The 14,744-nt window shown below is 49.3% G+C and overlaps 1 protein-coding gene across 1 annotated transcript; it reads right to left on the bottom strand.

The window, feature by feature from the left end:
• Positions 1 to 1,749: 1,749 nt before the first annotated feature.
• MEX3B (mex-3 RNA binding family member B) lies at positions 1,750 to 5,362 on the bottom strand. The gene is made up of 2 exons (XM_004278316.4): positions 4,653 to 5,362; positions 1,750 to 3,820 (listed from the first exon to the last, which is right to left on the bottom strand). The coding sequence occupies exons 1-2, from the start codon at positions 4,924 to 4,926 to the stop codon at positions 2,373 to 2,375; spliced, it is 1,722 nt and encodes a 573-aa protein (XP_004278364.1). The 5' UTR covers positions 4,927 to 5,362; the 3' UTR covers positions 1,750 to 2,372.
• Between the last annotated feature and the right edge of the window lie 9,382 nt (positions 5,363 to 14,744).

A 14,744-nucleotide genomic window follows, 5' to 3' on the forward strand; every position in this document is an offset into this window, starting at 1 on the left:
CACCTGCTAAATGTTACCCATCAGCAAAGGTTAAAATAAAAGGCTGCCCACATTCCAGGCAGACACCGTTCTCCAGGGGCAGCTCAGCTCAGCCTGGAAGTCGTTGGCAATCCAGCGGTATGGTCTGGTCATTCCTAAATACTCTCTAGAAGGCAGAGCTCCTGTCAAGTGAAAGCATGCAGGCTCCATCCCTTGACAAAGCCCCACAGCCAGGGAGCAGGTGTAGCCTGCCAAAAACAAACGAAAACTTCTCGCAAACAACAACAGACAGTTAACACCTGCAGCCTGTCAACACCAGTTAGCCTGCCTGACGAGCAGAAGCCTATTAGGACCAGTGCTCAAATCTAGCCCGGTCCTCGACGAACAGAAACTGGCATCTCTGGGCTTCCCCCAAGGAAGTGACCTTCAGTGGAAACTCACCACAGCAAGCACAAGCCCTCAGCCTCCTTAAACTCCTGAGGGCCCTGCTGGGTGGGATGATGACCTTCCTAGGCCCTAGGCGCCTCTGCTCCCTCCTCCATAATAATATTATTCAAATTTATTTTCGATATAACTTTCAATACTTTGATACCTTGTTTTCTTAATGTGTTAGGTAAAATGGAATAGGTTTCAGTGGGCCTGAAAATTAAGACATTGTCTTTGAATATTTTCACTTCCTTTGCTTTATTTTCTTCTAATTTTAAGAGAAATTAAACCTTTTCCTGGGACCCTAAAAGAATCACAGATCCTAGGCACTGTGCCCACAAACGTCTAATGAGGAAGCTCTGATTCGGTAGATAACATGCAATTAAAAAAAAAAAATACTGTTACCCACGGCCTAACCATCCAACCAAACACAACCTTGGCCTCTTTTGAAAGCACTCTATTGATAAAATCCTGACATAATACGCCTGGAAGTTGTATCTTTCCATTTGTCACTTAAGAGTGATTCCTTATAAAGGTAGACTCCGAGAAGCTTAAAAAAAAAACAAAAAAAATCAAGTTACCACACAAGATAGATTTTCTTCAATATTTTATTTATATAGAAATACTTAAAAAATGAAGTAGCACCATTACTTAAGTTTTACCTTTATTATGTAGAACTTTAAATGTCAGAAAAATAAAACTCTTGATACAATTTCAAATCTTGTCTCAGCAAATATAATATTAGTATTTGACCATGAGGTTAAAGGCCCTTTATCATAAAATAAAATATACTTTGTTTTTTTAAACTTTGCTCAGTAAAGTACATTTAAGCTCAAGTAACATCACCTACATATACATAAACAAGTGGTAAACAAATGTATTAAAATAGAAATACTAAAACTATAGTGGTGCAACAGAATTTTTGTAACTTGCACTGAATTCTATTTATACAAATGTTAGAAAGCATCAACAGTTCCTTTTGACATGTTTATACATTTCCGTTTTTTGTAATAATATAGAATAAAATATGCTTTATATCACTGAATAGAAAATATGCTGGGTGAAGCAGATCTAGAAGATTTGTCTGAACCTATAAAATCTCCATCCCAACAGAATACTGTTCAAAACATTACGCATTTTATGGTTTGTAATTCCGTCACAATTGTGTGATTATTAAAATAATACAGTGTTCTTTGCCATAAGGCCATACTAAAATAAAAAGATTTAACCCAGCTACAAAAAAGTTCACTGAACTTAAATTAAAATACTTGTAAACATCTTTGCAATATGAAATATAATTTTTCAAGTCAAAAAAGAATAAAATACTTCAATCTGTATAATGCAATTTCTCTTTAAAACTTTTAAACGTTTTTTAATATATAAGAGATATGTTACAGTTTCTTTAACTTTAATAAAGCTGCAGTATCCTGGTTTCACAGGAACTCCTGGCCCTTCCACGAACATTCAAAAAGGATCCACTGTGTTCTATAATAAGCATCGTAGGAACCCAGCCACAAAGGGGAACACACTAAAACAGTCCACACATCCCATAGCACTATTATTATCATCTTCATCATAATAATTATTGTTCATTTTTTCCTACTTTAAGAAAATGGAAAACTTGTGGGGTTTTCTTCTTTTGGAAGCTTCCTATTAAGTACAGTGTAAAAACTATCATTACTAGAATGTCGCCGTTCCTATTATTTATAGAGCATGCATTTAAGGTGGTTCGGAGGTTTCCCAGGCTACAGTACTCTTGATGCAGATATCCTGGCAAGTTCCTTTGTTTAAAAATTGAAATTTAAAAAATGAGCGGATACTACAGCTTTCCAAGCTCCTCTTCGGATCTCAGAGTGTGAGCACGGAGGCGGGGAGGAGAAGGTGGGGCACCAAGTAGGCAGAGAGGCGCTGGGGAGTGAGGATGGAGGGAAGCGGGTTCTCAATCCCCCGCGTGGTGCGCGCCGCCTTCAAGAAAAGATGCGGATGGCCTGAGTGACCGCGGTGTGGCAGACCGGGCATTCAGGCTCACTCTTCTCACAGATGCGGTTGGCGCACTCCATGCAAAAGAGGTTGTGGCCGCAGGGCACCAGTGCGGCGATTACTTCGCTCTCAAAGCACACGGAGCAGTCGCGGCTGCCCTTACGCCGCAACCCAGAGGAGGAGGATGAAGAGCTGGAGGAGGAGCTGGACGAGGACGAGGAGCCGGATGTGTCCGACGGCTGCAGGCCCGGCAGCTGCGCCCCAAGGCCGTTGGCATAGGCGGCGTAGGCCAGGCCCCCTCCGCCCGGGTCGCTGCGCACCCGGCGAGCCAGGTGGTGCTCGCCCGCCCCCGGAGCCATGTGCAAGGGCGGGGACAAACGGGGGCAGCTGGTGCCCGGGTGCAGCCGGCGGTGCACCAGCAGCCCCAGGTTGGCGTTGGAGGGCGCGCTGGCGCCGCCCCCGGGAAAGACCACAGAGGAAGACGAAGCAGACGAAGATGCAGAGGAAGAGCAGGAAGAGGACACGGGAGCTGCAGGTCCGCCTCCCGGGGACCTCTCAAACTGGGCCCAGACAAGTGGAGCCCCAGGCGGTGGGGCGGGAGCCGGGTCGAAGGTGGGCTGTAGCTCAGGACAGCCGTCAGGGGAAGGCACAGAAGCCTCCCCCGCCGTGTAGGTGTATCCATTGCCATTGTTGTTGTTTCCATTGTGAGCAAAGCTGAGCGCGGGGCTGGGGGGACTATAGTCCGCCAGGCGCGGGGTGGCAGCTGCACTGCCGCTGGTCCCCCCGCCGAAGTAAGAGTCTGTGGAGGCGCTGCCAAGCGAGCTGGAGCTGTCGTTGCGATAACTAGAGAAGGGCTTGCGGCCCGGAGTGGGCGTAATGCTGGGGGTGGGCTTGCTCCAGAGGCTGCCTGGGCCGGACCCGCCGGACCCATGATGCAGATCAAAGCCCACATCCGTGCCATTGGCGTGGAAGTCGTTCTCATCTGTGAGCTCAATGATGCCGCCAGTGCGCAGGGCGATGTGCGCCTCGATCTCCTCGCGAGCTCGGTCCACGTTCTCAGGCATGCCGGTCACCTCGAACACCGGCTCCTTGTCGCGGCTGGGCGTCACGATGTACGTGTGCGTCTGCTGCTGGATGCGCTTGATCGTGGCGCCCTTGGGCCCCACCACGAGCCCCACCACGCGGTAGGGCACCCGCACCTGTATGGTGGTCTGCCCCGGCAGGTTAGGCGGCCCGGGCACTGCGCCGTTGAGCGCCGTGTTCTTATTCCGCGAGGCGCGGATCATGGAGAAGTGCTCGGCGGCAGAGATGATCTCCCTCCGAGCCATGGCCACATCCTCCTTCCTGCCCGTCACAACAAAGACAGGCTCCTCCCCACGAACTGGGGTCTTGATATAAGTGTTGGTCTTCGCCCGCAGTGCTTTGATTTTACAACCTGGGAGCCAGAGTGCAGGGGAGGGAGTGGGAGAGAGAGACAGACACGCCCATTACCCCGGGGTAACCGCGGGGACCTGGGACTGCCCGCGTACGGGGCAGCGGGAAGGCAGAACGCGCGATGGGCGGAAAGGGGGCGGCTCCCTCACAGACCCCGGGCCGCTCCACGGGCTGGAAAGCGGGTTCCACCCGCGAGGCGCTCGAGGAACAGTCCGTTGGCTGCCCAGCCCTCCCCCAGTGACTGCAGTCGTCCCGAGTCAAACCCGAGAATCCCAGAAAAAGTCAGCTGGGGAGATGCCGCTGGTATCCAGCGGGACGCGCCGCCGTCCGCCCTGAAGACGAGGCAAAGGGTTCGGGGAAGGCGACCGAAGGCCGAGATCCTCCAGCGCGGGGGGGGACTGGTGGGAATGGGGGGCAGTCCCGGGACCCATTGTTCCTCCTCTGGGCTCCATTCCGCTTTGCAGAAATCCAGAATCCTCCTCCCATCCGATGCTCACTCCTCCTCCTCCCCCCTCCCAAAGGACCGATCAAAGGCCCCCTCCCCCAAGCATCTTATATTTAAATTCTATTTCCCGGGGTGGGCTGGGTGGGGGGCGCTAGGGGAGAATGCAGTGATTTTCGCAGGAGAAAGTGCATCCCGCCGTGGCCGCGGCGCGGCTCTGGGAGACAGCCTGCCTGCACTTTCTTTGTCTGGGGCGCCAGCCCTTCGCGCGGCTCTTCCTCCCTCCCCAAGGCTCCCCGGCGCCGCGGATCTCGGTTCCTCTCCCGCCTTCCCCGCGGGGCGGTGGCCCGAAACCCTCTCACCTCCAGCTGCCCATCCCTGCCGGACCCACCTTGCCGCCCCACGATCTCGGCGACATGCTCGGAACTGGGCACCGGCACGCACTCGGTCATGTTCACGCTCTTCTTCCTCGGCTCGCTGTCGTACAGAGACGCGCCCTCGTCACTGTCCAGCCCCAGCAGGGAGAGCTGGTCGAGCGCGAGCTGCAGGGCTCTTTGGTCATCCAGGGTCTCTCCCCCGCCGCTGCCGCCGCCTCCCCCGCCGCCGCCTCCCCCGCCGCCGCCGCTGCCGTTGCGCTCCAGGTCTGCAAACAGCGAGCTGGGCATCGCTCGGCCGTGCGCACCGCGCCCCCGCCGGCCCTCTGCTCGGCGGCGAGAAACTGCGGCCACAAAGGCAGCCGGGAAGCGAGTGGTCAGGGGCGGAGAGGCCGGCCGGCTGCAGAGGGCTCCGTTGCTCCTTTCTCGGCGCCGGGAAGAGTGGGTCGCTCCTTGCGGTCCACGCCGGGCAGTGGCTGCGGGAGCCCCCGCCTGGGTCCCCACCCCAGATCTGCTGGCGGGTGGGGTGGGGGCAGAGCTCGAGCGGCGGCCGCGCGTGCCCCCCAAGTGCCCGGCTGGCTGGCCACAATGCCGAGCGAGAAGCGAGCAGGCGAGCGACAGCAGCGTTTCTTTAAGGAGCCCCTCCCCGGCTCCTCCACTCCCTCCCGCCCGCCCGCCCGCCAGCCCTCACTCAGCGCTTTTTCCTCCTCTCCTCCCCGCCTCTTGACTGAGCCTCTGCAGCCAGACGGCTCCAGAGGGGGACGAGGGAGGCGCAACGTCACCGGCGGGAGCTGACTCTACAATGCTACTGACACTATCGCTGGGGGAGGCGATTGGCGCGCGCTGGGCCGGGGGCGGGCGGAGGCCGCAGGCTGAGCGAGCGGAGAGCGAGCGCCCCCCCACCGCCGCGCTCGCCGCAGCCCGCCCCGTCCTCCTCCCGGCCGCGCCCCTCCCCCGCCGCCGCTAACGCCTCTCTTTGTTGTCTAATGCGGGACCGGCAGGCTCGGGACACTTGCCTGCACCTATCAGCCGAGAACGGTCACTGTCCCCAGGTCTCCTCCCTCGCCAGACTGAGAAAAGGAAACGCGCCCAACTCTGATGCCAGGGGCCCGGCTCTAAGAGACTGGTCCTTAGAAAGTCCCGTTAGTGTCCCCCAAATAAACCACCCCTAGAACCAAAGATGCCACTGGGAGAAGCGTCTATTGTCTGCCCAAAAGGCGGTCCGAGCCCTCGTACACGAAAGGCATGTCTCGAGGTCCTGGGGCGCACTGGCAAAGTGGCCCCCGGCGCGGGCTGCCCACCTGCACGGGAGCGCAGGAGACACAAAGGCAAACGCCCGGCCGCATCTCCGCTCGTGCGCGCGCGCGCCCGCAATTCTGTCCCCTTGGGCAACACTTCGCCCAACTGGCCCTGAAACTGCGGATCAGAAAGCCAGAAACGGGTTGCAGCGCGGACCTGGCCGGCCCCGCCTCCGGCGACCTCCGGAACGCACCGCGCTGGGGTCCTGCACATGCCACGAGCGCCAGCTGAGACCCCGCGGGCGCTGATACGCGCACGAGGGCCGCGCCGGCACCGCTAGGACGCCGGCCATACCTCCAGCGGGCCGTGAGGGCGTGCGCGCCCGCTGTTCTCAGGGCCCTCCCCGCCCCACGGTCGGGCCTGCGCAGTGCGCGCGAGGAGCGGGCGGTCCCTTTAAGGCGGGCGCGGCGGAGTGCGCCGGCCCCTCCCGCAGCCCCGCCCAAACGGGAGGTGTGCGCTTGCCTCCCGGCCGCTCTTTGTGCATTTCTTGGGGTGGGGGTGGTGTCGGAGGGAGGGTGCGACGGGACCGGCCGGCAGGGACGGCGAGCTGCGCCCCCTCCCGGATCTCCCGGGGGCCGCCTCCGAGCGCTAGAGAGAAGAAAGGAGGCTTTGAGGGGCGGGCCGGAACGGGGCACGCTGCCCGCCGGGCCAGCCACTCGATCCCTCTCCGCCCGATCCCCCCCTCCGCCGCCGACCCGGGCGGATGCCCCCGGGTCCCGGCGCGCGCTCCCCTCCCTTGTTCCGGGCGCCGCCTGGCTCGCCGGGTCCCCTGCGCCTGGCCGAGGCCGTTCCGCAGAGCGGCCGGGGCCGCGGTTCGCGGAGTCGACCAACGTTGGCGCAGCGGGACTCCTGCTGAGGACAATGAGGCCATGTGGCCGCAACCGCAGACAGGCTTGCTCGGGAATCCTCGTGGTGCCGCGGGGCGATCTCGGCACTCGAAGACAGCGGCTCCCCCAACTGCTCCCTGCGTGACCCAGGGAAGAGTGAGGGAGCGCCCAGGGCCTTGGTTTCTCATCCATAAAATAGGGGAAACCATACCAGCCCTCCCCACCTTGTGGGTTCTGGGAATAAAATGTGACAATAGGTGGGAGCGCGCTTTGCAGGCAGTCAGGCAAACGCCTTCTGAGAAAACGAACGTGGTTTTCCTTCCTCGCTCACCTGGAGCTGTCTTGGCAAAGAGGTGCTGATTATTTCCTTAGGGAAATGAGACTTAGAAGCCACTTACAGTGGTTACTTCCTCAGGATGTTTACATCAGCTTCCTGGTGTGTGTTTTTCTTCAAAGGGAAAGCTTGGTGAGGGGGCAGGGATTGGGGTGGTGGGCGTGCTGCGTCTTCTGAGACAGCCACCACCTAGACCTCCTGTAGAGAATTCTTGTATTTTTTTTAACCTGGTTTATGGACTCAAGTCCTACCAATTTGAGAATGAGGAGGGAGTGCCCTTGAGGATTCCTGCCGAGATGGAGGGCTGGGAATAAAGGGTCCTGGCTGGGGAGGGCCATAGAGGAGGCCCAGCCTGGAGTCCCTCACTAAGGGCCTGTAAACACCGAGGCAGACAGGAAAAGCCCTCCTGAGTCCTTGGCATTTGTATCTTGCCGACACAACAGGCTAGCTTTGGCCTCTCAACTCTGTTTCTAGGGACTTCATAGACTCTGGTTGCGCCAACTGAGGTTTCCTTTTTCAAATCACAAACATGATGAAGGTAAAGTTGTTCTTCAGCTTCCACAGCTGATGAGGCCTGTACCCAGGTAAATGGGGGCCCTCCTCCCCAAGGTTGCCTGTGCTAGGGACCAGGCTTGCCATACATCCTCCCCCTCCTACCTGCAGTGTTAAGCTTTCAGATGGTCAATTCAGAAATGATTTGGAGAACTGGATACTTCCGAGTCCCTGGGTCATTCCCAGGAAGGTGAATACACTTTGTGGAAGTGACATGTTTCATATCTCTCTTCCCTACTAGATCAGGAAGACAGGAGCTCTACCTGCCTGTAAGTGCAAATGTTCGATGAAATCACCCATCTCACCCCCACCCCATGAAGGATAAGCTAAAACTCTGACCACAGGAATTCATGGAAAGCTGCCAATCGCGAGCTGCCCACGACCTTCCATGTAGCCCAGGTCACCCTCCAAGGACCAGAATGCTTCAGTTAAACCTATACAGAGGTCAGCATGGTTTTCTGGACACCCACAAAATCAAAGCCCCTCCTGAGGGTAGGAGGGGGATGATTGTGGCGGCAGGAGCTGAGATGGCTGACGGATCCGGTTCCCAGTCCAGCTCTCCCCAGTGTTTCTTGCCTGCAAAAAGAAGGTCGTGTCCCGCTTTCCATCTGCTTCCGGGGTGGAGGGTGGTTTAGCAAATGGGTAATGAATGTACAAGGTGACTCATTGTATGTTGCAAAGTCCTAAGCAGATGTACTGGGAAGTGGGTGCTTTCCCCACTGCCACTTCTTATCTACTTGTATCCAGTACTGACTGGTCAGGGTTATTTTCTGACACTTGAACGCTATTGTAAAAGTAATCATCTGGAAATTTTAATTCACAGTTAATGGCTTGAATAAGCCAAGACATCATAAAACTTGCAAAGTCCAGTTCTGTTTTTAAATAGATAATACACCCAACCCCAAAGTTTCTGGTTAGACTTTCCCAGGCGCCTTTAGGACCCCAGAGCTTAACTACTTTTCCTGATACAGGACATGTTCCCTAAGGACGTCCCCGATGTAGCCATATTATTTTTTTTTATTAGCACAAGAGAGAAGCTTGCAGAATGTGATCTGGTAAGATAATAGAGAAGTTCAGTTGTCATAAAATAAGAAAAGGTAAAAACAAACCAAGATTAGCAAAAGACCACCTTGTTCTTGTTTCCAGAGCCTCCAAACTATTTTGCACACAGCTTGCTTCCTCTTGCAAACTAAGTAGCTGGCAAAAGAAACTAAAATCCTCGTGGGAAAACAAGCACAGTTTCAATCAACTTATTCAACATTATCGAGCACCTACATACTTTTTTAAAGGCACAGAGGAAAGTGCTGAAGCTACAGAAATGAAAAAGGCAGAGGAAGGCTTTCCCTTGAACACGGTCTTGTCCAAATCCAGTTCCCAGCAGGGGTGAGTGCCCAGAGGGTAGTGAATCTGCCTAGGGTCCCAGGAAGCCTTCCCAGAGATGTGGACATTTGAGTTGTACTTTCAAAGGATGACATTAATTGAGACTAGTGCCTAGCATAGCATATGATATCTCATAGGAGCTCAGTTAATGTTTATTATATGAATGAGTGAGCCAGATTGAGAAGGCTCGAGGTATAACTTTCTCAAGTATGTGGATGAATAACAGTCTCTGGGAAACAGCTCAGATTACTTCAGCCACAACTACATGATTTTGAATAATAATAACCACAGGTAATACTTATTAAGCACTTATTATGTGCCTGGCAGTTTTACCAAATGTTTTATAATGTAGTCTCTTATTTAATCCTCTTAACTACCGGGGTCAATACTTTTATTATCTCCATTTTACAGATGAAAATAGGTTAAGTCACTTGCCCAAGGAGAGGCACATTTATTCTTTTCCTTAAGGAGTACCCCTAAAATGATGTAATCTTCAAATATTAGATCCACTATTGAACCTAAGATCTCGAAGCTAGTAAGTGGTACTTGAGCCTGTGATCTTTTTTTTTTTTTTTTTTTTTTTTGTGGTATGTGGCCTCTCCCGTTGCGGAGCACAGGCTCCGGACGCGCAGGCTCAGCGGCCATGGCTCACGGGCCCAGCTGCTCCGCGGCATGTGGGATCCTTCCAGACCAGGGCACGAACCCACGTCCCCTGCATTGGCAGGCGGACTCTCAACCACTGCGCCACCAGGGAAGCCCCATAGCCTGTGATCTTAATCAACCATAAGTTCCTTCCCATCTCTGAGCCATAGTTCCTCAGAGAGGAAATATTTCCAGCCCTGCTTCTGTAACGATCACATGTGTGAGGGGACTTGAAAGCATTTTGTTTTTCTGATGTTCTGTGGTTTTTATATCATTAACGTGTATGTGACATATAATACATGGAACACACATATTTTAAGAATATTTTAATAATATGGGAAATGTTCTCCTTATGTTGAGCAAACACAGAAAAGGATAGGAGTGTGTGTGTGTGTGTGTGTGTGTGTGTGTGTGTGTATGTGTGTGTGTGTGTGTTACTAAACACTCAATAAGCATTAGAAAAAGCAAATGATGTATGGAAACAAAAAAGACCCCGAATAGCCAAAGCAATCTTGAGAACGAAAAATGGAGCTGGAGGAATCAGGCTCCCTGACTTCAGACTATACTACAAAGCTACAGTAATCAAGACAGTATGGTACTGGCACAAAAACAGAAATATAGATCAATGGAACAGGATAGAAAGCCCAGAGATAAACCCACACACCTACGGTCACCTAACCTATGACAAAGGAGGCAAGAATATACAATGGAGAAAAGACAGTCTTTTCAATAAGTGGTGCTGGGAAAACTGGACAGCTACATGTAAAAGAATGAAATTAGAACACTCCCTAACACCATACACAAAAATAAACTCAAAATGGATTAAAGACCTAAATGTAAGGCCAAACACTATCAAACTCTTAGAGGAAAACATAGGCAGAACACTCTATGACATAAATCACAGCAAGATCCTTTTTGACCCACCTCCTAGAGAAATGGAAATTAAAACAAAAATAAATAAATTGGACCTAATGAAACTTAAAAGCTTTTGCACAGCAAAGGAAACCATAAACAAGACCAAAAGACAACCCTCAGAATGGGAGAAAATATTTGCAAATGAAGCAACTGACAAAGGATTAATCTCCAAAATTTAAAAGCAGCTCATGCACCTCAATATCAAAAAAGCAAACAACCCAATCCAAAAATGGGCAGAAGACTTAAATAGACATTTCTCCAAAGAAGATATACAGATTGCCAACAAACACATGAAAGAATGCTCAACATCATTAATCATTAGAGAAATGCAAATCAAAACTACAGTGAGATATCATCTCACACCAGTCAGAATGGCCATCATCAAAAATTCTACAAACAATAAATGCTGGAGAGGGTGTGGAGAAAAGGGAACCCTCTTATACTGTTGGTGGGAATGTAAATTGATACAGCCACTATGGAGAACAGTATGGAGTTTCCTTAAAAAACTAAAAATAGAACTACCATACCACCCAGCAATACCACTACTGGGCATATACCCTGAGAAAACCATAATTCAAAAAGAGTCATGTACCAAAATGTTCATTGCAGCTCTATTTACAATAGCCAGGACATGGAAGCAACCCAAGTTTCCATCAACAGATGAATGGATAAAGAAGATGTGGCACATATATACAATGGAATATTACTCAGCCATAAAAAGAAACGAAATTGAGTTATTTGTAGTGAGGTGGATGGCCCTAGAGTCTGTCATACAGAGTGAAGTAAGTCAGAAAGAGAAAAACAAACATCATATGCTAACACATATATATGGAATCTAAAAAACAAACAAAAAAATGGTCATGAAGAACCTAGGGGCAAGACCGGAATAAAGACGCAGACCTACTAGAGAATGGACTTGAGGATACGGGGAGGGGGAAGGGTAAGCTGGGCCAAAGTGAGAAAGTGACATGGACATATATACACTACCAAACGTAAAATAGATAGCTAGTGGGAAGCAGCCGCATAGCACAGGAAGATCAACTCCGTGCTTTGTGACCACCTAGAGGGGTGGGATAGGGAGGGTGGGAGGGAGGGAGACGCAAGAGGGAAGAGATATGGGGATATATGTATATGTATAACTGATTCACTTTGTTATAAAGCAGAAACTAACACACCATTGTAGAGCAATTATACTCCAATAAAGATGTTAAAAAAGAAATGAAAGAAAAAGCAAATGAATAGGCTAGAAAGAAATACATCAAAGTTTGATAGTGGGGGATTCCCTGGTGGCGCAGTGGTTGAGAGTCCGCCTGAAGATGCATGGGACACGGGTTCGTGCCCCGGTCCGGGAGGATCCCACATGCTGTGGAGCGGCTGTGCCCGTGAGCCATGGCCGCTGAGCCTGCGTGTCCAGAGCCTGTGCTCTGCAACGGGAGAGGCCACAACAGTGAGAGGCCCGCGTACTACAAAAAAAAAAAAAAAAATGTTTCACAATGAATATTCTTTAAGTAGCAGGTCACAATTTTATTTTCATTTTACTTTTCTGTATGTTTCAAGTTCATCTTTATTCAATTAATTTTTTAAAGTAATGCATGCTTAATTTAAAACTTGAATAGTGCTAAAAGTCTTAATAAAATAGAAAGCACCCCATCCCTGCTGTAAACAGAAGCAAAAAAAAAAAAAAAAAACTAAGTTAATCCTAGCACACATTTATTCATTTATTTTTATTAAAGCTTTTGGAATTGTGAGAGGAAAGGGGAAAGTTTCATAAATTTTATTAATGGGCTTTTAAAAGTAGCTTGACTTCTAAAATTTAAACATCATTTAGTTAATAATCAGTAATAACCATCCTACAATATCAGAAAGGAATAAGAATAAGAGAAAGTAATTTTAAAATCTCTGATAATACTGGAATTCAAAGAGCCTGGTAGCTCACCGATCTCCAGAAAGAAGGAAATCTTCTTTCTGAGCAGAGATGAAATAAATCAGTGGAATTCAAACTTTTTTTTGCAATTGAATCCCCTTTTTTCCCCAAAGTCTTAGGTTGAACCCCTATCTATGAAATTGACAAAAGAATGTTAAGATCTCAGGTGTTAGTGTGTGGTCTAAAACCTTCCTTAGACAGTGAGCAAACTGAGGGCCAGAAATAGATAATCTGACCCAATGTCAATTGCCCAACCCAGAGTCCTGACTTCCAATGTGAGGTGCTCTGTTCTCTTACTTTAGGAAATCTGGTATGGCCCCTAGTAAGCCCCTTCAATGTTTTATGGGCCATCTTCACAGTAGTCTTACAGTCAAAACTGCTGGTATCAAACCTAAAAGGAACTCTACGATTGCTCCCCAAGTCTGGGTAGTAAAGAATAAGGAAGGGGGAGGGTTGGGGAAGCTCTAAAGGCAGTGCCGCTCACCTTTCCTCCCCAGCCTCTCTTTTCTGAGCTAAATAGTGCCTCTTTAGTGAAGGTACTGTCTCAAGGAGCTATGCAGCCCTGCTCGGGAGAGACAGGTGATGCACCGGCAGTGAAGGTTCCAGTCATCACAGTGGTGCTATACCTTCTTAGAGGGACTTCCATACCATAAATAAACAAAATGAGTGCTCCGTATTGGCATATGATACAAGTCAGGCACAATGCTGAACAGCTGGACACTTTGTCATCAGTTCTCACAGCACACCCATAAAGTATGTACTGTCGATTCTATTATAGAAATTGACTTTCTCAAGGTCACATTTCTAGAAGAGTTGGAACTAGGATTGCAATCCAGCCGCTCCAGAATCCAAACTCCAGCCAAACTTCTCAAATAGACGTGTGTCCAGAAAAAGACAAACCAGGAGAGTGAAAAGCCTCAAAATCTAGATGTAAGAGAAATAATTGAAGGAATTATGACTCTTTGGACAAGAGGAGCGTCAGGCTAGCAATATTTATCCCTCAGAGTTGAGAATGACAAAGAGATTAAAATAATAAAATCAAAGATAAAGTGTCTCACAATCATAAGTGCTCAACAGAGATTTAAAAAAAAAATCAAAAGTGGGAAGGGACAAGGCAGGGAATGGACAGTTTTCTGATATTTAAAGAACTACTCAGTGGGCGGCGGGTTCTGTGAAACTATGTGGGGTGAACAAGGATAGAAGCTACTGGAAGGTGTACCGGCAGAGGATAAGAACTTGCTTAAGTGGTAGATGGGTGGGGTGGGCCACTTCCAGGCGATGCTCACAAACGCCTGAGGACCAGGAGACACCTACAGAGGGTTCATGCACTGGCTGGGCGGACAGGTAACTTTAATCAGTGGTGAAATTCCGAGTTTTTTTCAGTTGGTCTGTTGACATTCAACTAGTCACCTAGTCTCTGAGCTTCAGTTTTCTCATCAGTAAAATAGGAATATTAGTCCTTACATAGGCAGGTAACAAATGTGGGATAGTCTTTCTTGCCAGTGGGATGTAGACATAGTCTGCATGAGGGTTTTCCCGTCAGACCTCTTATAAAAGTGATAGAGAACAGAATGAAAAAAGTAGTAAAAGCTCTTAAGTCTGTTTCAGTACTTTATATGAGTCCATTGTCTCTGCTCTCATAACTGTTTTTCAAAGTAAGGAATACTTCTATAACCTAGAGAATTTGTGTGTGTACGTTAAACGTCAGCGCCAAAGTCAAGATGATAATTGATGATATACAGCTGCGATATTCTCACAAAGAACTCTGAACTGTCATCTAATTTATCCTCATGGTAAGAGCATTTTTTCCCGTGCCTTTCAGTTCAAACAATAAAAATTATGTCAACAGGGCTATTGACATTTTAGCTAATAATAGAATCCATTATGTTACGTTAATAAAACAAATCTGCAATTTTATTTACTAAAATTCTACCATTATCACTGTAGTAAAAGGTATACGCTGCCATATAAAGAAGATTCACTAACCTGACAACCAAAGAAATCAAGTGAAAGAGTGCTTTTGAGTAAGCACAATCACTAGTGAACCTAGCCAAAGAATTAAAATAGAGGTCATAAAGTAAATTCCACATCTCAGGGGAAAAAAAGAAATGTAGTCTCTAGCTGGAAGCATTATAAATAAGAAGTAAAAACCAAAACACAATAAAGCATACAAAAGCATTAAACAACCAAATAAAGCAAATACCAACAAGTTGGTAGTAACAGATGTGAGGAGAAT

Source organism: Orcinus orca, chromosome 2 (assembly GCF_937001465.1).
Source record: "Orcinus orca chromosome 2, mOrcOrc1.1, whole genome shotgun sequence".
Taxonomy (NCBI): Eukaryota; Metazoa; Chordata; class Mammalia; order Artiodactyla; family Delphinidae; genus Orcinus; species Orcinus orca.